The sequence below is a fragment of the Haematobia irritans genome, chromosome 3, assembly GCF_050003625.1.
Source record: "Haematobia irritans isolate KBUSLIRL chromosome 3, ASM5000362v1, whole genome shotgun sequence".
NCBI lineage: Eukaryota > Metazoa > Arthropoda > Insecta > Diptera > Muscidae > Haematobia > Haematobia irritans.
In genome coordinates, this window is record NC_134399.1 from 187969605 (window position 1) to 187997434 (window position 27830).

A 27830-nucleotide genomic window follows, 5' to 3' on the forward strand; every position below is an offset into this window, starting at 1 on the left:
GCAAGTGCGCTATCCTGTTATACAAATCTTTGTAATGGGAATTCGTATTGACTTGGCAGCATTGGTTTGTGTCATCGCTAAATACGTTTATTCATATCACAGTAAATAACTGATATAACAACGAAAAACCACAACTTTATTTAAATAAGCGTTTTTTTCTCGACAATTATTGTTTATAAGAAAAAGGTTTCTTATAATCGCACATTCTATGAATGCTATAAGGTGAGTACTATGTTCGGGTTTTTCACCAAAACACTAAACTAAAAGTACAAAAATATATATGAAGACGATTAAAATTTGAACAAGTCTTACCAAATAATGGAAGGAAAAGATCCAAGGAGTTGATTGCAAATAATTTTATATTTCTATATTAATTAAATAAAAAAAGTAACCGTGAAAACAAGCTGGTTTTCAGCTTGAAAACTGAACATAGTATTCAGCTATAGTGATTAATGTGATATATGTATTAGCAACTATGAAATGCAAACAATATGTACCCTAGTGTCTTTTCTTCTTTATTAACTTAGCGAGACATAAAGTAAAAAAATAAACAAAAAACCATAACAATTAAAAAAAAAAGTAGTATAAAAAAGAGTAAATAGATGCGAACACTGAAGCATTTTTTTGTTTTTCAATTTATATAAAATGTTTCCATCCATTCATTTTCTTATCTTAATAATTTTCCCTTGGACGATTTTCACTAAATTGCACACAAGATCAACACAACTCATACACAAAGCAAGCAATTACACTCGACATTTTAAAGTTTTGAATTTGGAGCAGTACCACTGATTTTATAGACAAACTGATGGGCATGATCATAATGTGGATTACATGCGGCACGGACGCGTTTCAACCATGCTCGGATTTTGGGATGTTTAATGCGTACATCATAATCAGCCATACCTAAAATACAAATAGATACAATTTAAAAAAAATATATATTTAGAAATCAACATCTTTTATATAGGTAACTTACGCGTTTGTTCAATTTCACAGGCTGCAAAAATATCAGCTGCGGTCAACTGATTACTACACAAAAATTCAGTTTTCTCTAGCCATACATTCTCCACAATATCCAGATTCATTTCCATGTGATTTTTCAATTTTTCTACCTTTTCTTCTGATGGTTTTTTACCGGTCATTAATGGATCTAGCCAAACAGTGCGGAAATATAAAGCGCATGTTACACGCAATGTTATATGTTGCCATTCTAAGAATTCATCAACCCGAGCTTGCTCAACAAAGTATTTGGGATATAGGTATTCAGGTATTTTACCTTTGGCACTTAGATATCTGTGAAGAAATTAAGAAAATATAAATTAATATAAAATTAATAGATTTTTAAATAAAATCATACACTCAAAGAAAAATATTGCAGTAAACAGCAACTGCTGATTTTCATTTGAAAATTTTATCCTTGCATGGTTTACTTAGGGATACAATAATTAAACTTTTCGGTTCATCAGGTTTTTGTCAAAAAAGGTTCGAAGTCGCCTTGTGGCAATCTTCAAATTCGACCCAAATCGACTTTTGATTTTGACCGAAATCGACTAAGGGACTAAAAATTCGAAAAGGAGTAATGATGTTGTTTTTGTAGCCCTTTGGTGTTGTTTGTATTTTTGCGTTTTTCAGGAAAGAGACATGCTCCAAATAGGGGTTTGCAGTCCTTAAGAAAGGTTGAAACCTCTGTGTCAGCCTTGGGCGGTAGACCCGACTGGAGTGAGGTATGCAAATAATGTTGTTATTGTTGTTGTTTATTTATTTATTATAATTACAAATTATAATAAACTTATTAACACGGACCTTAGCAACTAGAGGCTATCGGCCTATTGTTGTTGTCTACTTTTGTAGTTATTTGTATTTTCGAGTTTTTCAGGAAATAAAAATACTCCAAATGGGGATTTGTAGTCCTTGTCAGCCCCAAGTCAGTAAAGTGAAGGCTGATGTTGTGTTATCATCCATTTTGCTTTTTTTTTGTTTTGGTACATCAGCTTGTATCCAGATCGAGGTACTCTGCAACTAATCATGTATGCGTCCAGAGTGATCTAGTAATAAATCGGATATATTTAGCTGGACAAGAGAAAAGATGACGAATGGGACACACGTGCGCTACGCTTCTATAGATCACTGATACGTAGGAGTTGAGACGGCTCCACTTGCATTAGTCTGCAGTGGGAAGACTCTTTCCTTCGGTGATTTGGGTGGTGGTCGGAATCCAAGAACAGGAATAATCTTGTAGTTCCTCACCGCTTCAGCTACAGTAACCTCATGAATCCTGTTCAAACCTGACTCTCCTTTGTAACGCTGGATTTTGCCCTCTTGATAGTGAATATGAACCCTTACATTCCTGTGTGGTGGTTGGTGTGGTTGTCTATCCATAAGATGGTGATTTGGAATGTTACTGCAATAACAAACCAGTAGATTAGAGCTTTGACAACATGTTATTGTATATACGCACTGGGAAGCTCTTGGTCTTCATATAAAAATGATCGAAGAGTGTATTGCGGAGACACCCTATCGCAGTTCTAAGGGCGACGTTTTGACAGGTCCGTATGTTATTTCACTGCGTATCACATGTCTGAAATGTGCACTCTGGCACTGCATAGTTTACTACTGTCCGGCCAATTGCCTCATATGTACCCAACAAGGTTTCATTGTCCGCATCCCAAGCAACTTGATGCCTTGTTTCTACCGCGGAGCTTTTCACTATTGCAGTGGTGTGGGCAGACGACTAAAAGTTTGTCGTAGGAGTTCTTACGCAACATTCAACGGCCTGTTTACTTCCGATGTCCATGTAGTGAATGGTTAAGGATACGACTTAAAAAGTCTTTTTATTGCAACCCTTTACATGAGCCTTTACTTGAAAGTTTCTTCTGTTTATCTATGATATGTAGGTACGTAAAGTTGTATACGTCGAAAAGTCGGCTTTTCCTATTAAACAAAGGTCGAAAATCGACTTTTGTAAAACTTTCCAAATTTTGGAAAAGTCGAAACCCGAAAGTTCGGCTTTTTGCAATCCATTTTTACAGTTATCGGACCAGAATACAGATTAGATTATGTTTAACGGCAAACTTTAGTAAATATCAAAAACAGCTTTCCACAGAAGTGCACCTCAGAGAAAAACATGTTAATAGGCCAGAAGAAACATTTGCTAAAACAAGACAAACTTTGCAGAAAAAAGGTAAACAGTCATTGTTTGTTAAAATGAAAAAAATAATATTTTCCCCTAAACTATAGATTACACGATCCCCGTTCGCACCTGATCAGTTTGTAAATCTCCAGATTAGATTTTTATAAATCAGGGAGATGTACATTTCTTATGATTTTTTTTTTTAATTATGCTAATGTTTTCAAATATTTATAGGTCCATATAAAGGGAAAAAGTACAAAATTTCCATCGTAATGAAATGTTTACAAAAGTAGTCAATTCACCAAAACAAAAACTACCGATTTAACAAACATTTTATGTCAATTTAAAGTAAAAATTGTTTGTTTCTACTTTTCGACAGATTCCTTCCCTAAACTCTTTCTTATAATAATTCTATACTCACCTCAATACAGCAACACTTTCCGCCAATTTAAACCCATCGTCGATAATACATGGAACCCTTTGGAATCGATTGATTTTGGTTTTGAATTCTTCAGTAAAATGTTCACCTGAAATATTAGAACATTAGATTAATACAAGCCAGGAGGGAAGAAAGTTTCCGTTTTTAAAAGCACATATACCACAGTTGACAATCTATTAATAATCCCAGTATTAAATGGGTACTAGGTTCAACTAAAGTAATACAAAACACGATAAGATTAAATACATGAAATTCATGGAGTATTGATGAGGGAAAATGATGGGGGGTAATATTATTTGCGTATCAATGTATGGCCTATCTGTGTTCATAAATACTTGCCATTTCTTAGTTTCACCGGACAATCTTCATATTGGACTCCACTCATTTTCAGAATTATATACAAAGCCCTCGATGGCTGGGACATTAAATCGTAGTAAAATCGTAGCGACATTTTGTTTGAATTGTCTGTATACACTGTAACCTGTAAAAATGAGGGTATTTGTTAATGGATACAATTAAATTAAATTTCGCATTTCATTGGCATTAATTTGAATATGTTTTTATGTTTATCTCCATAAACTTTCAATTAATTCCAACGATCTTACCTTCTTTAAGAGCACCAAACGACTAAATTTACTAGCGTTGTGTTTAGCAAAACTATCTGCTTTGACTTTCTCTCTCGCAATTGACTTTAGGTATTGTCATTTTAGTAGACCTCCATTTGTTTGTTTGATAAACAATCAGCTGAGTGAGTACAATACAATGGGGTGGGGGCTATTTGGGAGCCAACACTTGTTTATCTCTTTTTAGCTATTCTCTTGTTTTTTTTTTTTACTTTACTCTCTTCGAATTTCTGGTATATGCACTCTGAAGGCAAAGGTCAATTCATTTATTTTGCACGTTAATAAAGGTGGGTATTAAGTTCGTGTTTAGCCGCTAAAATCGTAATTTTTTCACTAAAGGTTCGAGTTTAGCCGCTAAAATCGCTAAAGTGAAAACTAAATCAGTAAGAAAAAGGCATAAAATTATACATAGTTGTTGCAAATTTTATTATAACTTGATGGGGAAAAGCCCAAAGCAAATTTTCACAAAGTATGTATTCCCTAAAGAGGATTATAAAAGAAAAGCAATCGCGAAAAAAGTACGGCTAAACTCGAACTGAAAAAGTATAACACTCAAGAGGAAAAGATAGCAAAAGCAAGCGAAAAATTAAAAAAAAATAATTTTGGGAACAAGTAAAAAAATATTTATTTACATTAATACAACGATGGTTCGATAAAAAGAGTCTATTTTTTGTCACATTTTAACTTGGCACACTGGGTAACCAAGCGATGCTGTTTTTTACGACTGTTTTTTGCCAAAAAATGAAAGCTTCAATTTTTAAATTGCAGAAAGGAATATTTCACTTCATCATAAAAGGAAATTAAAAAAATATGGGCAATAAATAATAAATATATTCATTTAAATAAATGCAGGAGTCGTCTTAGTCTTCAATGATGTAGAAACATTTTGAATAAGAGGCTATTTATTGTATTTTTCAAAATCGTTTCATTTTAATTTGAATTTAATGGTGATTGTGTTGACGTGGAGCGTATTAATCGTGAATTTGTTTCGAATCAATCTGTTGACTGTATGGTACCATGTATTCCGAGTGATGTGCACGAGGGATTTTCATTTCGTACTGTTGGTTATGATGAAATTTTGGAGGCCTTTCAGTTGATAAAGTCAACTGCTGTGGGGCATGATGGGTTTGGCCTGAAGTTTTTGAGGATACTGTTCCCGTATATTATCGGATACTTATTGCATTTAGTGAACACGCTGTTAACCACTTCGGCATTTCCAATGGATTGGAAGTTGGCAAAGGTAGTCCCTATTCCCAAGAATAGTGGACAAGATGAGTTAAGGCCAATTTCCATTATGCCGATATTATCGAAGATGGTGGAACATGTTATGAAAAAGCAAATACTTGAGCATCTGAAGACATATTCTCTTGTACATGATAGTCAATGTGGGTTTAGACAGAACCGGTCTACGACATCTCTGCTTATTGGGTTGACTGATGGCATTAGGAAGAAACTGAGTGAAGGAGGTTGTTGCGTGCTTCTGTCACTTGACCTTGAGAAAGCATTTGACAGAGTGAATCACGCTTTGTTAGTAGAGAAATTGTTCAATAAATTTAAATTTTCCTCCACTGCATGCAAATTATTGTATTCATATTTGTCTGGTAGGAGACAGTATGTCTGTGTTCGAGATGTTTTGTCTAGTGTTCTTCCTGTTAGTAGTGGTGTTCCTCAAGGATCGGTTCTTGGACCACTGTTGTTTATCATGTTTGTTAATGACTTGTTTAATTGTATAAATGCGACGAATTGTACTAGTTTCGCGTTTGCCAATGACATTCAGATTTTGTTTAAAGGGGATCACGTTTTTATCGACGTTCTTCAGAATAGTATAGACTTTGTAATTAATATCTTAGTTAGTTGGCTAGGCAATAATCAATTAACTATTAATACCTGTAAGACTATGGCGATGTGTTTTGGGAATATGCCGGGGGGACCTATCTCTATTTCTATTTATGACACCCCTATAGAAATAGTGAGTAGTTTGAGGTGTCTCGGTGTAAAACTTGACAATAAGTTAATTTTTGAGGAGCATGTTAATTCATTAGTGTCCAAAGTTAACTTTACATTGCGAAAGTTATACAGTTTGGATTTAATTTTACCTCTTAAAATGAGGATACGTGTTGTACATGCAGTTGTTATGCCCGTTTTTTTGTATTGCCTAGAAGTGTTCTCCGGTAGTTTTGGATATGTGTTAAGAAAACTGAGATTGCTTTTTCATCGTGTTATTCGGTATGTGTTTTCTGTGAAGTGGTACCATCATATTTCAAATTATGTTATAGATTTTCTTGGGTGCACATTTGAAGACTTTATAAACATTCGAATTTTGGTTCACTTTTATAAAGTCTTTAAAATTAGGGAACCATTATTTGTGTTGGATTTATCCTCGTTTTCTAGGTCAACGAGAAATCCCCAGATACTTATCCCCAGGTTGACATCCATTCTTGAAAGATCTTTTTTCGTAAGAGTTGCCCGTGCATATAATGCACTACCTGTGTCTTTAAAATCGTTTAGTTATTCCCCTATAACTTTTAATAAGAAACTTTGTGAATATGCTAAACTTTATGACATATGAGCTTGCAATATTTAATATATTTATTTTTTTAGGTATGTTTTAGAGTAGTTTTTGAAAGAGAGAAAGTACGTATCATAAAGTGGTGTTATTTATATACATTTTTTTAAATAAGTTTTAGTTTTATTTATTTATTTTATTTTATTTATTTTTTTTTTTCTTTAATGTATATCTTTTTGTAATTATGCTTTTTTGTTGTATAGGTTATATGTTTTGTTTTATTTGTTTATTTATATTTTATATACTTTATGTTATATTTTGTAATATGTGTCCAAATATTTATAATTTTAATTTTATTATACATTATAATAGAGTAGTATCCTGTTGTTGTATTATTGTTAGTATATTAATGTTAGAAATAAGAGAATTGTTTTGAGTAGTATTTAAAATGTTGATTTAAGTAACTGTATAAGGCCTTTGTAAGGCTTAGTTACATATGAAAATAAAATAAATAAATTAAAAATAAAAATAAATTTAAACCTATACACTTGGGCCAGTTCTTAATTACAAACACCGACTGCTGTTTTTTCTGCGATTTCAACTTCTATTTTGTTGTACCAGCAACACATCTGCAAATTTTTCAAAAACAGAAGTCAGATTTGTTTTTGATGTTAGCAGCTAAACTCAAAATTAGTATCTACCTTAAAAGTGCATCAAAATATTTAGATTTTTGGATAGAAAAGTTCCATCGCATTGATTACAGATCATTTTGTATTTTTAAAATAATTGATTAGAAAAATAACCTTGATTAAATGATTTTCGGTGCGCAAACTGAACACAGTGCCCACCTTTACAGTGAAAATTATGACTTTTCGTGTTCACTTTTTATCAATTTATTTTAAAGGAGGAAACCGTATCGAATTTAGTAGCGAACTTATTAAGATTTTTGAGGATATTGAGTTAAAATTTCACCACAAAAATCTTCTGAATTTATTTTAAATACAAATGGAATAGTCCATATCATCCTGATTTCCTTGTACTGAAATTGGTCAATAATAGATGTTATAGTGAAGAGTTTATATAAAGGCTATAAAGAATTTGAATGTCACAGGTTATAATTTACCTCCGCTCACAAACTTTCATGTGCATCGAATGAAAATATGCCAGCAAAAATGATACCACAGTGGTGAACTTCTTTCTTATCACTGAGTGCTGCCCGATTCTATGTTAAGCCCTTTCAAATGGGACCTCATTTTATAGCCGTGTCCGAACCGCTCTCCACATTGCAGTGAACCCACTTAGAGAAAATTTGAAACTCTCAAAAATGTCACCAGCATTAATGGGAGGGTACAATCTACCGCTGAAAAACTTTTTGGTGTTTATTTGCTGAAAAGTGGAATGGATATTAAGCTTCTAGAAGATCGTTTCATCGAAGATCGAAAGCCAGTTCGATTTAAGAAGACGGACGGACAGACACAACTAAATCGATTTAAAGTTCAAAGGCAATTGACCCGGAGTATGACAGTATGGTCACACTGGGCAAATAGTTGACAGAAATGAAAAACGAATTAGTGGCCTCTCAAACCAGCAAATATTTTTACCTCATATTGAATATATTACATCACAATAGGAGTATTTTCCAAAAACGGTATTAAGATACATATTTCACAAGTGCTCCAAGAAGAAAGTTTGACATTCATTTTGGGCAAATATTTGCCTAGGGGTACCATACCCTGAGACTATTATTTCGAGGTGTTATCAAAGGAAATGGTACAATAGAAAAGCATAGCAAACTCAAAGAGATTAAAATAAGAGATGTGTGGTTGGGAGAGTTCCCAAAAAAAATCTCTGTATGTGGATAAGAGATTCTCAAAGAGAATAGAAGCTTATCTATGAAAATGAATGATTATGAATATCGGTTGCAAAACACTCTAAAAGAGGTTTTGCATTTTCATTTCATAGACTGTTATTAACTACTAAAGTTATAAAGTGCAAATTATCTGTGAAAAAAATGGTCAATAATTTAAAATATTATTTTGATTTTCTATCGCAACCCTCAAGAGCATTGTATATATTATTGAAAGAAAGTGGAACTCAGTTTCAAGCTAAAGAGCTAAATCTACTACAAGGTAAACAATACTGCACGTTTTCCTTAACAAAATAAATATTGTCAAATGTTTTTTTGTTTTGTTTTCAGCTGAACACACAACTGATGAATATAAGAAAGTCAATCGTTTTCAAAAAGTTCCGGCAATTATCGATAGTGATACGGACAATAATGGATTTCAATTAGCCGAAAGTATTGCTATATTGCGGTACTTAGTTGCAAAACAGAAAATCTCTGAACGTTTTTATCCTCAAGATATTAAGCAAAGAGCTCGTATTGATGAATTTCTATGTTGGCAACACAATGGCATACGAACATCTTGTTCTTTATATTTCCGTTTTCTTTGGGTCCAAGCAAAACTTTTCGGATCACCTGCATCAGAGAAAAAAGTTTCAAAATATCGCAAACTTATGGAAGCAGATTTAGAGTTGATGGAAAATATGTGGCTAAAAAATAGCAAATTTTTGACAGGAAATAATTTGAGTGCTGCTGATGTCTTTGGAGCCTGCGAAGTGGAACAGATTAGTAAGTAGAGTAGAGAATTATCTAGGACATAAAGGATTTAATTAATAAGATTGTCTTTCTATCTAGGATGTTGTGGTTACGAAATTAAACAAAAATATCCCAATGTTTATGCCTGGATTGAAAATGTTCGACGTGAACTTGATCCACATTTTAATGAAGCCCATAAACTTATATATGCTTATGAAAAGGAAGCCAAATCAAAATTGTAATGAACATGTTCTCGGTGAGCTTGATCCACATGTTAATGAAATCCATAAAGTTGTATGTATATGCTTGTGAAAAGGAAGCGAAATCTAAATTGTAATAGACAGTCCTTGGACATTATTATAATAAATTTGTTGTTATTGTTGTTATTTTTCAAATTTTCAAAGAAAATAATACATTTCGGTGTAAAATTACTTATTCCGTATTTCAACTAGAAAGAGACGAGTGCATACAATAGTCGATGGATTGGTAATTTTCAAGTTTAGAGGAGAGGCTTTACAATGCAGTCGCAGGTGGTATGCCTGTGGAATTTTGAAACCCTCTAGAAGGCCTCAAGTAGGAATGAGGATATTCGACAAAAAAAACCGTTTGGAGGCAAGTAAGAATATTTTGCCAATTGAATCCACTCCGCTAATCATCACATTGGCATCCAACGATAGCGAATAAAAATTAATTAGTGCATTTTTCTTTACAAACATCCAAAATTTGATTTTTGGAAATTCCAAATCCAAGATGAGACTTACCAGCTGTTGTTTACCATTGCACAAGGTTGAATTATTTGCTCCAAGGATTTCCCTTTTCCTTCGCTTAACTCATGTGTTCCACATTAGGCCTTGAAGCTACCAAGAACGTTTTGAGTATATTGATTTCTGTATCCTATTTGTAATTATCATGTCAATATTGGCACCACAAAGTGGCTTTGAGGGCGATTTTTTTAAAACTTCCAAGCTAAAATTCAAAACTGGGAAATTTCCTTCAAAATACTGAGACCAAAATAAAAGTTGCACATTTTATAATATTTTAGTTCTAATGAATCTTCTTCCTACAGTTGAATGTTCTGCACCATTATTGTTCGATCAAAAAATGATTTGTGTCTATCCACGTCTGGGCTCTAAAGAGGAATATGCTTTGCACCTTCACGAATCTTAACAAATTAACTGCGATGGAATTTAAATACTACAAACATTTATTAAACATAACTTAGACCACCTAACATTTCCTTAACTTTCTAAAGTAACTTGATCCCGATTTATGAAGAATGCAGCAATCAATGCTGTAGTTTGAGGACCTTCTGTGCAACCTTTTGCCAAACGTTCCTCAATCGATGCCATTTTAATAATGATTTTATTCATGACACTCATAGGAAGCTCCACTGAAACAAATAAAAATTATTGGAAACAGAAACTAACAATCAAATAATACACTTACGTCTCATAACAAATAAATGCAACTCAGTGAGAATATCTTCCAAGGCTAAACCTTTAACCGATTTAATACTTTGAATATCTATAGGAAAACAAAATGTAATTAAATTTGCTAAAATCAGAAAATTCCATATATTAGTTACCATCATAAGCCTGTTCGAAACTTTTGCAAGACAATAACGTTTCTAAAATTCTCTCAATATCACGACGCAAGGGATGTCCCACACAAGTATAAACATTATCTTCATTAACAATATCAAATGCCATACTAGTACTTTGCAAGACATTAAGGACTTTACGCATGTCACCCTTGGACAGGGTCATCAAAGCCTTTTTACCATCATCGGTAACATTCAAACTTAAAAAAAAGAGTTAATAAAAAATAAATAAATTAGACCACATCGACATTGGAAGTAGCTATACTTACTTTTCCATTTCCACAATTTTATCCAGGCGTGGTAATATCTGCTCTGGCGTCAATGGGGCAAATCGGAATCTTGTACATCTTGATTGGACAGCTGGTATAATTTTACTCAAATAATTACATATCACACAGAAGCGAACATTTTCGGTGTATTTCTCAATTATACGTCTCAAAGCATTTTGAGCATCATTGGTCATTGCATCGGCTTCATCCAATATAATTAATTTGAAGGTTCCACTGAATATTGTTCGCGTTGATGCAAAATTCAAAATTTGCCCACGAACAATACCTATACCTCTGTCGTCGGAAGCATTCAATTCCAATACCATTGATTTAAATTGTGTTGGGGTATACAATTGTTTGGCACATGCCAAAATTGTACTAGTTTTGCCAGTACCAGGTGGTCCATAGAACAGCAAATGTGGCAATTGTTTTTGATTTATGAAACGATTAACTATTACAAATATTTTTTAGTACTACTACATGACATATAATAAATTATTGAACTTACTTGTGGATATAATCTCTTCATGTGAAATCAAGTCATCCAACTTTGATGGTCGATATTTCTCCACCCTGTATTAACAATATATTAAAGAAATGTTTCAAATTCTTGACCAAAACAAATACCATGGCATGCGGCTAGTCTTCGCTGGATTATCCTCAGTCATATTTTGAAATTACTAGATATTTCGCAAATCAATGTCCACTAGAATTTACTTGCACACTATGTAAACAACTTTTTGCGCCTTCCTTGTTTGACAAATGTCAAAAAGAGATGCCAATGCGGAATATTAACTGCACACGTTGCCAATCTAGATAATTTTGCAAGGTTGTATTGCATGAACTGCAGATAATTTGAACAAATTAATAAATCACAATAAACACCAGATGAGCGTTTTTCAAACTCAACATATATTTGGTTTGCGAATTATTTCAACATCGCGAAACTGCAATTTTTGAAAATGTGTTGAAAATGACTAGAGAATACTTTGAAAAAGTACTACCCTTAAATGTATCGAGAAAACATGTAGTTTTCAATGTGCAACGAAGTTCGTGGGAAATAAAAATATGAAATTTTTTGATAATTTACGGAAATTACTCTAAATATTTTATAATAATTGGTAAGTAAAAAAACCGAAATAAAATCTTTAACGAAGTTACTAAGCTCATATCTATTTGCAGAAAACAAAAATCTTTGGATGATACATTCTTGGAAACACTAATACATACGACATTCTCACCAAGCATGTTTTGGGGTTTAAAATGTTTCCCATTATAAGCATTTTAAAATGAGTCGTTTTCTCCATAAAAAATATCACGTTCAAAACACAAGATTTCCTCAAAAACACCGCAATTTTTAGTGTGAACCCTCTAATTTGTAATATGATAATAAGGCTGTTTTCTTTTAACACTCGATGCAACATTTGTATGGGCTATCCAGAACATCGTTGCACTGGTGTTCTATCCAGGACATCTCATTAAACAACAAACAGCCCTAATGATGATCTGACTGAACATCCTCTTTTTAAAATAAATGACAAATTATTGAAATATATTTTATAGAAAAAAGGGATAAACTTAAAATTTTTTTGAATAATTTTTTCCTTTGAAACCTCGGTATTTATTTGAACAAACGTTGCGCTTGAAATTAAAATAAATGGGAATTTCTAGTTTTGGAAATACGAGTGAGTGGGAACATAGCATAAGAAGCTGACCGTAGAAAAATTTCGACAAGGAAAAGTTTCCGTAAAATGCGTATTTTAATTTTTAAAGCCGGTATGCACCTCTTGCGGCCTTAAAGGGTAATTTTTTAAAAGCTATAGGCCGGTATGCACCTCTAGCGAAAAATTTCATTCCCATAAGAAATGCATTGCTATTTATGCTAACGAAATTTTCGGTAACGTTCAATTTCGTAAGCTGGTACGCACCTCTAATGAAAATAACAGGGTTGTCAAAAGCATATTTTGGCAGCAAACATTTAATTTATTACAATCATTGTGTGCGTGAAAGTTTTAAAAGGTCTGTAAATAATAAACAATTTATTTTAGGAATATTTGGAACATATATTAACAATTTTTAAAAGCGATTAGCTTGTTTAAAATTTGTGTACACAGCCTTGTTTTTTTGTTGTAGACTTATACCTCATTCACATTACACTTCCAAAATCTACGTTAACTAGATTTCAACTGTCATTTGCCTTGTAAAAAAGGGATTTCAAATCTACTTTTAGTAGATTTCGAGCCTAATGTGAATGAGCTATTAAATAAATTTTTGCTACCGAAAATTTCGCTAGAGGTGCATACCGGCCTTATAGGAAAATGTTTTAAAAACAACAAAAAATTCAGAGGAATGCATGAAATATTAATTTGAAGCGATGAATGCTGACCGCGACTACGTCTCAAATGGTCCGTTCGGTTAATCCAATTTTAGCATATTCATTCCAATAGTTCGGCCGGTATCTCATGAATACCCTGCCAACATTTTTTGAATTTGGGAGCGCTTCTGAGAATCCCCACTACGTCGAAAACAATCATATACGACATCAAAAACTCGTCGGAAAAGCGCCGTCACTATTGAGAAGTTGTACCACGCCAAGTTACTACGAAAAAGTTTCTCATCAGTGCAATTATTAGGTGCCTATTTAAATATGCTTCTATGTTGAAACCAAATGCTTTTGCATTTTGGGCAAAAAAACGTTGGATGTCATTTTACGGTAGCGTTCACCATTCAATGTTAAAGTGGGTACTAAGATTGAGTTTAGCCGCTAAAAACGTAATTTTTTCACGATTACTTTTCTTTAATAATCCATTTTAAGGAATACAAACTTTATGAAAATTTGCTTTGGGCTTTTCCGCATCATGTTATATAAAATTTGCAACAAATATGTGTAATTTCATGCATTTTTCTTCCTGATTGAGTTTTCACTTTAGCGATTTTAGCGGCTAAACTCGAACTTAATACTCACCTTTACGTTACTATTCGCATCATCTTTGAGGAAGTACGGTGCTCAATGTAATCAAAATTAGCTTTAATATGTGTGCCATATTGCTTATTAGAAGGTTTCAGCAACATTTTTGAAGCTTCCGGCATCTCTACGGGGTTTCGAAGCAATATTTCTAGTTAAATTATGTGAAGGCTCCATTATAAAATGGTCATTCACAATAACCTGGTACAAATATATTGCCGGGCATCTTGTACCGAATACCCAATACGTTCGCATCACAATAGAAGTGCAATGCTGGTCTCACTGTGACATTCATATAAAAACACATTTGAACGACACAGTTGAAAACAATTGCGAATATTCTGGAATTGTTGAGTAGAAAAAGGAATCCTAAAGGCAAAATCAATTTGTTGGAATGGCAACACAAACAACAGAAAGTCTAAGTGAAAATGTTCCCAGTACTGATGAAAAGTCGCACGAGAAAAAGAAGCCCTTATTTCAAAACATCGATGCTGACGAAGCGGTAGCAGAGGCAACTGAAATTGAGTCGGCATGTATGAGCTGTTTCCGGACTGGTGTTACACGACTGCTGTTAACCAAAATACCCTTTTTCAAGGAAGTAGTGTTGATGTCATTCAAATGTGAATTTTGTGGCTTTGAAAACAATGAAATTCAGTCGGCATCTGAGATTCAAAAGAAAGGTGTACACATCGAATTGGAGGTTAAAACACCAGCTGATTTAAATCGAAAAGTTGTACGTTCCGATTACACGTTGGTAAAAATTCCTCAAGTTGAATTGGAAATTCCATCACAAACACAAAAGGGTGAGATTACCACTGTTGAGGGTATTATCGATAGAACGATACGTGGTCTGAGTCAGGACCAAGAGAAACGTCGGCAAGAACATCCAGAAGCAGCTGCTTCAATTGATGCTTATATAGAACGACTAAATGATTTGAAAGCTTTGAAAACGCCATTCAGCCTTCTGTTGGAGGATATCAGTGGGAATAGCTTTGTGGAGAATCCTCTAGCTCCGGCACATGATACTAATTGTAAGACTACACATTTTGTTCGTACAAAGGAACATGATCATCAATTGGGTTTGTACGATGCAAATGAGGTTGCCGCGACTAGCGGTAATAAGAAAACCCTCAAAAAGGATAAAACTTTGTTGAAACCAATAGCCGAGGGAGAATGGACCCTGGAGGAGTTACATGGTGAAGTTTTACAATTCCAAACTCTATGCCCTGAATGTCGTTCACCTTGTGAGACAAATATGAAACTCACAAATATTCCCCATTTCAAGGAAGTCGTTATTATGGCAACTGTTTGTGATGTGTGTGGTGGTAGAACCAATGAAGTTAAATCCGGGGGTGGCATTGAAGACAAAGGCACACGATTCGAAGTCCGCATCGAAAGCAAGGAAGATCTTACACGCGATGTTCTAAAGTCTGATACATGTAATCTATTAATACCACAATTGGAATGTGAAGTTGGTCCCTCGGCGCTAGGTGGTCGATTCACCACAGTCGAAGGCATATTGGTGGCAATGAAAAATCAAATTGAAGGCAATGACATTATGTTCCAAGATTCTTCAGATGAAGCGTTTAAAAATAGATTTAAAGATTTTATTGAAAAGTTCGATAACATTTTGTCCCTAAAAACTACAGCCACATTGGTCCTAGATGATCCAGCCGGTAATAGTTATGTGCAATCGCTAAGCGATACCGATGAACCAGACGATAAGCTGAAAGTCGAGAGATATGAACGTTCATACGAACAAAATGAAGAGTTGGGATTGAACGACATTAAGACAGAGAATTATGAAGAACAATAGTAGTAGTAATACATGAAAAAACACAATTAATTTATATACAATGTGAAATGTTTATGAAATAAACCAAGACGTTTTTGATATATCTAGTTAATGCCTTTTTTTGGAGGAAATATCTAATGGGTGTTCCAGTGTATGTAAAACAAGTATATACCGCCGAAAGTTCTGCCAGGTCGACTTTTCTGTATTCCACCATGGATTAAGACAACCTTAATCGAATTATTTGGATTGTGCTAACACTTGTCGATGGCAATGTATCTTTTTTTACGTTGTCTTTTAAATTGGAAGTTAGTCCATATATAGAGTCTATGTTAGACAAAAAGGCAGATTAAATACCTACTAAAAGCAATTTCAGTTTATATAGGGGAGTCTACAAATAATTATATACCGATATGAATGATTTTTTTATGGTAATTAGAGAGCCAAATTTCAACCGGGTCGTACGAAATATATTCTTCATGAGACTTCAGAAGTCAAATCAGAGGCCGGTTTATATGGGGGCCATATATAATTCTGGACCGATATGGACCAATTTTTGTGTGATTAGTAGAAAGCATATACTGACATCACTAACCAAATTGAAACAAATCTACTTAAGCACAAGTTGTTAAAAATAAACAATTTTTTTGAGTATAGGAGAAGGGATTTTAAATCGAAAATGTAAAGTAAAAAATTTTGTCGGAAAAGCCTAGTTTTCGAGATATCGGCATCTGAAAATCGGTATTTAACTTTATATTTTTGTTAATTCTGACAGCAATCATGAAATCAATAAAATTCCGTTTTTTTGCATATTTGGTAAAAATAGTACATTTTAAGCAGAAAATATGAAGTACAAATTTTGTCGGAAGAGCGAAGTTTTCGAGATACCGACCCTTAAAAATTGGGTATAGGTGGACGGCCTTTGGCCGGGGTTTGAGATGTTCTCCTATGGACAGGGTCCAAAGTGGGTTAACGTGAACTCAAAGTGGACAGGTGGCCGGCCTTCGGCCGGGGTTTGAGTCTTTCTCCTGTGGGCAGTGTCCAAAGTGGGCTAACGCGAACCCAGGCCCTCTCCGGGTCCATGTTATACGAAATATTTTACTTTTAGGATGATTATGTGCGATGGATACTAAATCCAATATACGTTTGTGCTTAGAATCGAAAAGTCTACACGCTGGCCAAAAATTGGACCAATCGGACCACTTGTACTAAAGCAGATTTAAGCCACCAAATTTTAACCTGATCCGATGAAATTTACACCTCCAGAACCGGAGCTTTCTGAAAATCAAATCTGGGGATCGGTTTATATGGGGGCTATATCCAAGAGTGGTCCGTTATTATCCGTGTGTTATACCTTCGGACCTACATCAATAACAACTACTTGTGTCATGTTTCAGCCGATAGCTTGTTTCGTTCGGAAAAGATCCCGTACAAATATATAAACTTTTTAAGTGTGACCTTTAACATCATGATTTTATTTTTCGAATTAAAAGACTCTTTTATAATTATTGGAAAGTCGACTTGAAAAGGCATAAAAGAACAGTGTATTTTTATGTTTATAACGCAAATAAGACGTTGAGGCCCATATGGTTTATGAAAAAGTAGCAATATGAGGTGAGCATATAAAGACCCTGTTAGGAAATGCATTGCTGCATTGCATCATATCAGCATAGTAAAATCATTATTTACAAGACTGCAAAAGTCATCATTTTGTCACATAACTACAACGCACAGTGGCGACAAATGATTCAATTTAGAAAGAATAGGTTTGTAATTTCCATAAGAAGTTACTCTAAAAGACCCATCCCACCCAGCCAGATCTGTACTAAAGGCTACGATGAAGTGATGGAACATGTGTATAGTCTGACTTGTCCAAATACAGAATACCAATTCCGTACTCTTCATGTCCAATAAGTTTGTATGAAAATTGTAATAATATATTGAGTAGTTGTTGTTAAAGTTTTTAATGTAATTTCGTCCATTTTGTTCTATGCGTTGGTACTTCAAATAGTGTCCAGATCTAGGAACTCCGCGACAAGGGTGGGGTGCGTCCAGAGTGATCTGATGGTGAGTCGGGTAGGTTTAGCTTGCCAAGCGAAAAGATGACGAGTGTCATGTGGCCCTTGGTTACAGATGGGATACTCGTCAGCTACGCTGCTATCAATCACTGATAACATAGGTAGGAAATGAGGCGACTGCATTTAGTTCGGACAAAACTACCCTGGTCTGCCGCGGGAGCTCTTGAGTAATTAATTTGGCCGAAAAACCAGTTTGAATTTATATCAGGCTAACACCAAACAATTATATACGGTCAAAGCCGATCCAAGCCGACTCTTAAATACCCTCCACCATAAAATGAAAATATTACCTTTCATATGATTTCAGATCTAAATTCTATGGACTTATAAAATGCCTGGTTATTAATCGAAATGACTAATTTAAATCGGTCCATAAAAACAAAATATTAATGATATATTGTATCCTTTATGTACCCAAAACAAATTTTAGACATGTCAGGTACAAATTGCTGTTTCTATTGCTGTTCAAAAAGCCGAATTATATTTGCCAAAGCACCTTTTGGATCTAAAGTACCTCCAGATTTTAAATTTTAACAAATCGAATAAAAATAGTCCCCTCCTTGGTCTAACATGTACAGCTTTTTAGGAATCTAAAATACATGCAAATCTGATAAAAATTGCGGTGTCCATGTCCCCAAGAAGTCGAATGGGGAGATGGGACTACAGTGAAACCTCTGAAAGGTGGATACCAACGGTCGCCTAAAGTTTGTGCACCTTTGAGAGGTGTCCAGGTATGAAAAGTTAATTTTAATGTGTTAATATAGCAAACGTTCCCAGACAATTGTCCATGTTTGGGAGATGTCTGGTTTTCGGAGTGTGCAAGTTTGAGAGGTTTCACTGTCTATATCAAAACACATATCGATATATACCAAATTTGGCTCAGCTCTATAAGAACCTCGAATGCCTCTAGATTTCAAATTTCAAGCAAATCGGATGAAAATTGTGGCGTCCATCCCCGAAACATGGACCGATATACCCCAAATTTGGCACAGCTCTTTACTAAACTAAAGTTTTTCTTGATTTCAATTTGAATAAAAATATAGGCGCCTCTATGTACTAGAAGTCAAATCTGGGGGTCAGTTTATATGGGGGCTATATCGAAACATCGACCATTGTAGTCTATCTTCGAACTTGATCTGCCTGCACACAAAAGAAGTGTTTGTGCAAAAGGTCAGTACGACAGCTTCATTATTAATGACCGCAGTGTGATTACAATAGATAGAGAGAAGGACATCGTTATATCGCCTTAGAATGTCTTATGCTATGGTCACAATGGGCAAATATTTGACAGAAATCAAAAATGAATCCGTCGCCACAGACAAACCAGCAAACATTTTTAGTTCATATTGTATATATCACATCACGGTATGATTATTTTCCAAAAATCATATCCAGCTATTTTGAAAATTGTTCTGTAAAAATGTTTGACGCTCATTTTGGTCAAATATTTGCCTGTGTGACTATAGCCTTATTGATCAAGAATATATAATGATAAATTTAACTTAAATTGTGCCTTGTTGAACTTTGCAAAGCGCTAAAGGCATTTTAATAATTTTTAACTACATTTTTTTCTTGAAAATATGAAATTTTTTAAACTTTGATTATGTTAATTTATTGATTTTATTAAATTTTTTCTTCAATTTTACAAAAAGTACTAACTTATTTGTATCATGTTGCAATTAGTAAAATATTTTAGTAAGTGTTTATTTGCCTTTCAACCTACGCGTTATAGATTGAAAGGGCTTTGAATGGAATGCCTTATTTCACACGTTGATGAACATAAGGGCTTTTGATTTTGGTTTCGTTTGGTTATCGCGCACGTCATATAGCGCGAAGCCTAAACCTTTCTTAAAGAAAAGACGTTCGTTTAATTTTCTTTTCTAAGAATTTATTGGTCTTCGTGACCTTCTTCTTTGACAATTCAACCGTAACTAAACTAAGGAAAAAGAATTCATTTCATTTCACAAATTCCGTTAATACGGTACATTTTAACGAAAAAGTATGAATAAGAGGAAAAAGGATAAATATAACAAAAAGTAGAAGTTGATAAAGTTAAATAAAGAAAACATAAAAATATGTCTCTCGAAGAGCAAAAACTTCATTAAGAAAGAGAGAATTATTAAATAAGAGAAGTATTTGAAAATTAATGTTAATTCAATGGATTATAGATGTAAAGTAAAATTTATAAATTGAAAAATCAAATGCCTGTTGTTGAACTCGATTCAACATATTCCCGCCTCAGCGTGGGAGTGCTATGGGGTCGCGTCCTTCATGCTGTAGGCAAGCGCAGCCTACCCAGGTACCTGAGATTACCCATCCGAACAAACTAGCTTGTGCAATCGGTAGAGATGTGTCTTGCTTAATCACGGCTGGCTTCTTCAACTTCTCCCATGAATAACTACCCAGAATTATGTCGATTTCATTCTCGTTGTGGAAATTGTCATGAGCGAGAGGGACAAGAAAATCGAAATGGGCGCGCAGCCGAGTGTCGCCAATTGCCTCTGGCAGTTCGTAGCTGACGGCATCGATTAGCAGCAGCTTCCCTCGTACAGTTGACTCCATGGTGTGAATAGCTACCTCACAGACTGGTTCCCCAGTTGGGCCTTTGCTCTGTGTAAACTCCGGAAATTTTGACGTGGCGCTATACAACATAGCTGAGTGTTTGGACTCTGTCCGAACTAGTATCGTCATCGTGGCTTCGCAGTCGCCGTGAGTCACTGTTGTACGTATTAATGGGGCGACGTGAATTGGCGACTCTGGATTTAATAGACGGTATTGATTTTTCGCTTTAGGGCGACGGTCGTCGGTTGCCGCGAGGGCTTTAGCCTGTTTTTCTTCGTAACCGGCTGGGTGAACATGGAGGAGAGAATGATGCTTAGCACCACAGTATCGGCATCGGTATAGACTGAAGCATCCATCAGCGGTATGGGTTTGCGCGAGGCAGTTCGTGCAAATTTTGTTCTTCTCCAAAGTTCGCCAGCGTAAATCGACATGAAGTGCCAGGAAGAATTTACAGTACTTCAGCAGGTGTGCGATGTTGCATAAGTGGCATCTAGTCATGGTGATCTGTAAAGAAAGAATAGAAAGAAGTGCGTACAAATGATTAAGTAGTTCGTGGGGGTGATCAAGGCGCGAAGTTGTCGTAATTAATTTGAGGCGGTGTGGTTTTGTGGACTGTATGTGTATTGGGTGCTTGTTGGCAATGTGCACAATTTAACTATTGGTCTAGTTATTGTGCCACTTTGGGTTAGGATTTCGGCTACTCTAACATTTTGATCATTGCCATAATGGACTTTGACAACTCTACCGAGTCGCCATTCGGTGGGTGGTAGCAAGTCGTCCTTGACGACGACAAAATCGTTCGGCTGGATGTTATTTTGTGTAGATTTCCATTTTGTCCTACGTTGAAGTTCGGTGATGTATTCGGATTTCCATCGTTGCGCGAAGATTCGGTGGAGAGCCTTTAGTCGTTCCCAGCGATTCAGTAGTGATATCCTGTTTTCTGGAACGTCGTGAGAAATTTCAGGTGTGGCGATTATTGGTGCTCCACGCAGGAAATGGCCTGGAGGACTTAATTCATTAGGATTTTCGGAGATTGCTGACAGTGGCCTCGAATTCAATATCGATTCAATTTTAATAAGCATGGTGGTGAATTCCTCGAAGGTGAAATTGTGGTTGGCCGCAACTTTCTTTAAATGAGTCTTCATAGACTTGACCGCGGCTTCCCACAATCCTCCCATGTGGGGAGCATATGGTGGGATGAATGACCAATTGAAACCATGGGTCGCATACTTCTCCACAGTAGTCCTTTCGGCCGCTTTTAAGAATTCATTATGCTCTTTGAGAAGTTTGTAGCTAGCGCCGACGAAGTTTCGACCGTTATCGGAAAAAACTGTCTTCGGGAGACCTCGCCTGCCTGTGAATCGGGAAAAAGTTGCTATAAAAGCATCGGCTGACAATTCAGAACAAGCCTCAAGATGAACAGCTTTTGTCGAGAAGCATACGAAGACGGCCGCGTAGGCTTTTAGTATCTTGGCGTTTCGTAATGTGGACGAGCGCATATTGAATGGCCCAGCGAAATCCACTCCTGTGTATGTAAAAGGCAATGAAAATTGGACACGCTCTGCTGGAAGAGATGCCATTAGTTGATTTTGGAACCGGTGCTTGAAAATTGTACATGATTTGCAATTTCGAATACATTTTCGAATTAAGTTCTTTACTCGGGGTATGTAGTATCCTTGTCGGATTGCGCGAAGCATGATATGATGCTCCGAATGTAGCAAAATTTGATGCGTGAAAGTGATGAGAAGATCAGCAAATTTCGATTTCTCTGACAATATGATTGGGTGTACTTCTTCGTATCGCAGGCCGGAGTTTGTTATTCGTCCTCCCACTCGTAGTAGGCCTGTGTCGTCGATAAATGGGTTGACGGCGAGGAGTCTGCTTCTGTTATTTACTTGTCGGTTATTTCGTAAATTTTCAATTTCTTTTGGAAATGTGAATTGTTGAGATAAGAGAATGAGACGATGTTTTACAAATTCGATTTCTTCATGACATAAGACATTACTACTGGCGAGTGTTCTGCTTCTGCATGCGTTATAAAACCTGAACATATAGCACAAGACTCGTAGACAGCGATTGAGTGACGAAAATCTTGAAATGATATCTTCTCCGTCGATTGTGGTGTGAAAATTAGCGACTCGTTTCACTTCTAAATCTGTTGGTTCGAATGTTCGTGGCTTCGGCCACATTTCACGGGGTTGTTTTAGCCACGAAGGCCCATGCCACCAGAGTTGACTGGAAGATAAATCTTGAGGAGCGCATCCTCGGGAGCCAAGATCGGCGGGATTTTCGTCCGTCTTAACATAGTTCCACTGGCTGACATTAACAACGTTAAGTATGTTACTGACGCGATTGGCCACAAAGGTCTTGAGCGTCTGAGGCGATTTTTGTAGCCAGCCGAGGACAATTGACGAATCTGTCCAAAGGAATAACTCATATTCGAAATCGACGTCTTTTATAACTTGTTGAATAAGGCGCGAGAGCAATTCGGCGCCACATAACTCCAGTTTTGGGATAGTAGTCTTCTTTATAGGGGCTACTTTTGTTTTCGAAACTAGAAGATTGACATGAATGTTTCCGTCAGTACCATGAACACGTATGTACACCGCAGCGCAGTAAGCCTTCTCAGAGGCATCGCTGAAGGCATGAAATTGTACAGAGGAGCGAGGTGCAAATTGAACCCATCGTTGAATTCTGACGTCGGACACCTTTTGTAGATTTTCCGCAAATGAAGACCATCTTTTCAGAATTGATGGTGTTACATCGTCATCCCATCCCAACTTTTCACTCCATAAATCTTGCATTAAGATCTTGGCGATTACTATTGTGGGCCCAAGCCACCCGAGCGGATCGAAAAGCCTTGCAATGGCAGATAGTATTTTCCTTTTCGTTATGTTTAGTGTAACTTCTATGGGCTCGACATTGTAGTAAAATGAATCTGTCATGGCATTCCATCGTATGCCAAGTGTTTTCATCGCGCTATGATTTTCAATATTTAAAAATTCTTCGTCAAGAAGATCTTCCCGGGGCCAGCTTTGTAAAAGAGCCTTACTATTGGAAGTAAGCTTCTTAAGGGGAAATCCAGCGGATGAAAGAGCTTTTACTAGCTGATACTGTTTGATTTTGGCCTCCGCGATGGAATGAGCGCCTGATAATACGTCGTCGACATAGACTTCGTGTTGCAAAATTTGTGATGCTTGTGGGTACGATAGTTTACATTCTTTCCCCAATTCTAATAGGGTTCTAATCGCGAGGAAGGGGGCGGCGTTTACGCCGAAGGTGACGGTTTTCAATTGAAAATTTTGTACAGGCTTATTGGGTGCGGGACGAAATAAAATTTGTTGAAATTTCTGGTCGTCTTCATGGACCCATATCTGGCGGTACATCTTTTGAATGTCGCCGTTGAATACGAATTGATAGTACCGCCAGTTTCGTAAGACCTTCACCAGGTCTTGCTGCAGAATCGGCCCAGAATGGAGAACGTCGTTTAAAGAATGTCCACTGGAGGTCTTTTTCGACGCGTTGAACACCACGCGGACTTTTGTGGACTTGCTTTCTGGCCGAACCACGGCATGATGAGGAAGAAAATAGTTCATTTCGTTGTCATCGTTCTCGTCATTTCTTTTTACAAGTGTCATGTGGCCTAACTCCTCATATTCGCGAAGAACTTTATCGTATTCGCGTTTTAGTTCTGGCGTTTTACTTAAATTCTTTTCCATCCGGATGTATTGACCGAATGCCATGTGTCGCGAAGACCCCAGGAATATTTCGTGTGGATATTCCTGTTTGAAGGGTAGTCGGACTACATATCGACCGTCACTTTGTCGATAAGTCGTTGATTTATAAAAATTTTCACACCATGTGTCCGTATCGGATTCGATCTGAGGTTTCTCTACTTCTTCTAACTCCCAAAACTGTTTTAGCTGCTCGTGGAGTGCTAATGTCTCAGATTCAGACACAATAGTTGAAAATGCGTTAACTTGTTCGGCATCTGCTGGACCTGACAAATACCAGCCAAATTGAGACTCTCGGGCCTCCAATCCACCATCAATCTGAAGTAATGATCCCGTTTTATTGATGAACGGAAGGTAGTCGCTACCGATGATCATATCGATTGGGGCTGGCTTATGGAAAAATGGGTCTGCGAGGTTCAGACCCTTCACTTTATTGAGAAGTGTCGTCTTGATTGGCCGCGAAGGCAACAAATGAGCCAAACTTGATACGACCAATGCTTTAATTATGATTTTGAAATCAGATTTCGGAGCCTTTACAGTTAGAATACATTTCCCCTTGCAACTGCTTACGACCGTGCCACCCAACCCTGAAATCTGAGCGTTATGGGTCTCCATCGGGATGGCCAACCTCTGTTGAACGCGTTTGGAAATGAAACTTCGTTCTGACCCTGCATCTAGAAGTGCCCTAACCGCAAAAAGTTCTCCACAATGTTCCAAGAATATTCGTGCTGTTGGTAAAATAGTTGTACTTTCATTTTGTGAAAAGAGTGTATTAATTTCTTCCACCGGCTCGGTGGTATTCAAAAATGTATTTTCATGTGCTTGTTTTGAAGTTGATGGCCCATCCTGCTTAGGATTTCGGGACCCGTTTTCTTGAACTTTTTCTTGCGTTTGATCACATTTCGAATTTATGTGTAACATCGTGTGGTGCTTTCTCTTGCATTTTGCGCACCGCCGCTTGCTGGTGCAGTCTGATTTGAAATGGTTAGGTGAGAGACAATTTAGACAATATTTGTTTTCCATAGCGAATTTGGTACGGTCAGTGGGTGACAAATCTTTAAACTGTTTGCACGACATAAGCCAATGATTCTGATTGCACTTCTTGCACATTGTCTTTAAGTTTTGATTTGTCGCGGAGATATGGAACGATTGGGATTTTGAATTTTGATTTTCCCTCGTATTGGGTTTTCGAAAATCAAGTACTGTTTCTAGTTTCTCAATTCGATTTGATAGAAATGAATCCATTTGTTGCCACGAAGGCAATTCCTTGTGGTTTGACAAAGAATCTTCCCAGGCTCGTAACGTGTCGTCGGGAATTTTAGAAGAAACAATATGTATGAGGATCGGATCCCAATTATCGACGGCTATTTCATAAGACTTGAAAATCGCCAGACTATCGTTAATCGCGCTTTGTATTTGTCGAATTGACTTTGGTGACTCGTTTGTAACAGACTGAATCGAAAAAAGCTTTTTCATTTGTTGATTCACCAATATGCGCTTATTTTCGTAGCGATTCTTTAATGCCTCCCACGCTAAATTGAAATTTGCGTCGGTTAATTCAAATTTCTTTACAATATCATTCGCTTCCCCTCGAGTTTTACCGCGAAGGTGATACAGCTTCTGAGCTGGGGATAAATGTGGATGATTTCCAAATACAGCTGAAAAGATGTCTCTAAATGCTGGCCATTTAGAGTATCCCCCCTCGAAAGGTGGAGTATCGCAGGGCGGCAATTTGAGAGAAGGCGCACTTCGTTGTGGCGGAATATGATCGACACTGTTTTCTTGTTGACTATTTGTTTTAGAACAAATAGCTATCATTATGCTTTCCTTGCATTTTTGATATTTAGCGCAAGCTTCTTCAAATTTTTGGCCATTAACGTCATTATAATCATGTTCCTCTTTCTCATCTTCTAATGCTAATGCCTCATAACTCGCAACTAGCTGTGGCCATCTTCTTTCCAATTCCAAATCTTTAATTTCTAGTAACTGAACCGATAGTGTTTCTGCCTTTTGATTTTCGAGTTCTTGGCAGAATGTTACGATCTGATTATGATTAAAAAGAAATTTTCGACGCGTAGCCATTTTCCTGTGTGATTTTTTACACCCACTTGAGAAACACCAAAGAAAATTATACGTTTCTGGGTCGCAAAGATTTACTTTTGGATTGTAATATCCCGAAGATTTGCCCGCTTATGAAGACGATTCGACAATATATCAAAAATGCAATCGCAATGAACGTATTTTGACTGTACAATTGAATGTAAATATATTTTTATCGCAAAATTCCCACTAAATATTTTTAAATGACGGTATGCTCAAATGTTTCAGGCTAAAATCTCCACCGAACCTATTATTATTATCTTTTACACGAAAACCAGTAGAGAAAATAGCAAAATGTTGAAAATTCGTAAGGTTGTATGTAATTTTGTTGAATCTCTGGCGGATGTTCTGCGAAAAAATTATGCGGCAACGCTATGTCGTTTTGTGCATACGCTGTGTTTTTTGCTTTCTTGGTCGCGATGACCCAATCGTAAAAATTACTTAAGTTGGAACAACGATATGTGAAATGACAAATTTTCCGAGTGTATGTGTATCGTGTACAGGGGCTCAAAATTTTCAAAATATTTCTCTGCCACCAAGATCGTCTGTATTCTTCTTGTCCGCAGTCGTTTCTGGCCAATATTTTGAAAATTTCCCAAGAAAAATAAATTGAAACGACTCACCGAATAATTTTTGCTGGATGTGTCTCTGGAACCGCGAAGGAAATTACCTCCGCTGTGACATTATTATTTAAGCAACCCAAAATTTATTTTATTTTTCACTGCACAATTGTTTTTAATCAAATTAATTTTTAATTAAATTTTGTGAAAAATATTTAATTTTTTTTTCTTTAAAGTCGTTATAATTATTTTCTATACCACTATTATTTGTTTTTCACCACAACACCGTTTGTTGATTGTTTATTATTTTGTTTTGTATGTGGGATTCTTTATTCTGTCCGCGGAGGAAAAATTCCCTCAAGGTAGGGTAACCCTATATAATTTGGCACTTTTTCCCACGGGTAACAATTTTCCACTATCACGGCAACACTATTATAGCGGTACTTTGAAAATAATTTTTTGGTTCCTTTTTCACCTTTCTTTCTCGATGATTTTGTAAAATTATTTTAATATAATAATTCCAATATTCACATGGCGGTTTAATTATTTATTTATTTTTTCTTTCTATTTTTATTGTCACTATCACTTGTTTTCCTTTTTGTTCCAATAATTTTTTCTCACACACACACACTACCACTATTGTAAGGCAAATATTTTTACCGTTTATTTTCGATCTATTTGCCTTTATTTTTAATGTCACCACACTTTTATTTGATTACTTACATTATTTTCTTTCACGTTTTGTTTATGTGAAACCGTTTCTAAATTGTTTTACGTTCTTTTTTAATTAAAAACTTTCGCGAAGAATTAAAACGTTTTTTACCGCCGGTCACTTGTGTTTCTTTACTATACCAGTTAGTTTGACGTATG

At 36.0% G+C, this 27830-nt stretch overlaps 6 protein-coding genes across 7 annotated transcripts; 2 read left to right on the forward strand and 4 right to left on the reverse strand.

Moving 5' to 3' along the window:
* Positions 1-494: 494 nt before the first annotated feature.
* Positions 495-4309, reverse strand: GstT3 (Glutathione S transferase T3). 2 transcript variants are annotated; one of them, XM_075300623.1, is made up of 5 exons: positions 4178-4309; positions 3912-4053; positions 3555-3660; positions 980-1296; positions 495-906 (listed from the first exon to the last, which is right to left on the reverse strand). In XM_075300623.1, the coding sequence occupies exons 2-5, from the start codon at positions 4021-4023 to the stop codon at positions 761-763; spliced, it is 681 nt and encodes a 226-aa protein (XP_075156738.1). In that variant the 5' UTR covers positions 4024-4053; positions 4178-4309; the 3' UTR covers positions 495-760. The 2 variants fall into 2 exon arrangements, with proteins under 2 accessions (XP_075156738.1, XP_075156739.1); XM_075300624.1 differs by having other exon boundaries at positions 3912-4061; positions 4178-4251.
* A 4328-nt stretch (positions 4310-8637) lies between these two features.
* LOC142230012 (glutathione S-transferase theta-3-like) lies at positions 8638-9667 on the forward strand. The gene is made up of 3 exons (XM_075300622.1): positions 8638-8830; positions 8899-9333; positions 9400-9667. The coding sequence occupies exons 1-3, from the start codon at positions 8713-8715 to the stop codon at positions 9540-9542; spliced, it is 696 nt and encodes a 231-aa protein (XP_075156737.1). The 5' UTR covers positions 8638-8712; the 3' UTR covers positions 9543-9667.
* Positions 9668-10486: 819 nt separating this feature from the next.
* On the reverse strand, positions 10487-11952 carry RfC3 (replication factor C subunit RfC3). Its single transcript, XM_075300621.1, has 6 exons — positions 11797-11952; positions 11678-11742; positions 11170-11620; positions 10886-11100; positions 10747-10824; positions 10487-10690 (listed from the first exon to the last, which is right to left on the reverse strand). Exons 1-6 carry the CDS (start codon positions 11835-11837, stop codon positions 10539-10541), a joined length of 1002 nt encoding a protein of 333 aa, XP_075156736.1. The 5' UTR covers positions 11838-11952; the 3' UTR covers positions 10487-10538.
* Positions 11953-14387: 2435 nt separating this feature from the next.
* On the forward strand, positions 14388-16036 carry Zpr1 (zinc finger protein Zpr1). Its single transcript, XM_075300625.1, has one exon. It carries the CDS (start codon positions 14529-14531, stop codon positions 15948-15950), a length of 1422 nt encoding a protein of 473 aa, XP_075156740.1. The 5' UTR covers positions 14388-14528; the 3' UTR covers positions 15951-16036.
* Positions 16037-19870: 3834 nt separating this feature from the next.
* Positions 19871-27823, reverse strand: LOC142231517 (uncharacterized). The gene is made up of 2 exons (XM_075302131.1): positions 27684-27823; positions 19871-21070 (listed from the first exon to the last, which is right to left on the reverse strand). The coding sequence occupies exon 2, from the start codon at positions 21062-21064 to the stop codon at positions 20243-20245; it is 822 nt and encodes a 273-aa protein (XP_075158246.1). The 5' UTR covers positions 21065-21070; positions 27684-27823; the 3' UTR covers positions 19871-20242.
* On the reverse strand, positions 21151-26382 carry LOC142231352 (uncharacterized). Its single transcript, XM_075301964.1, has one exon. It carries the CDS (start codon positions 26380-26382, stop codon positions 21151-21153), a length of 5232 nt encoding a protein of 1743 aa, XP_075158079.1.
* Positions 27824-27830: the final 7 nt, after the last annotated feature.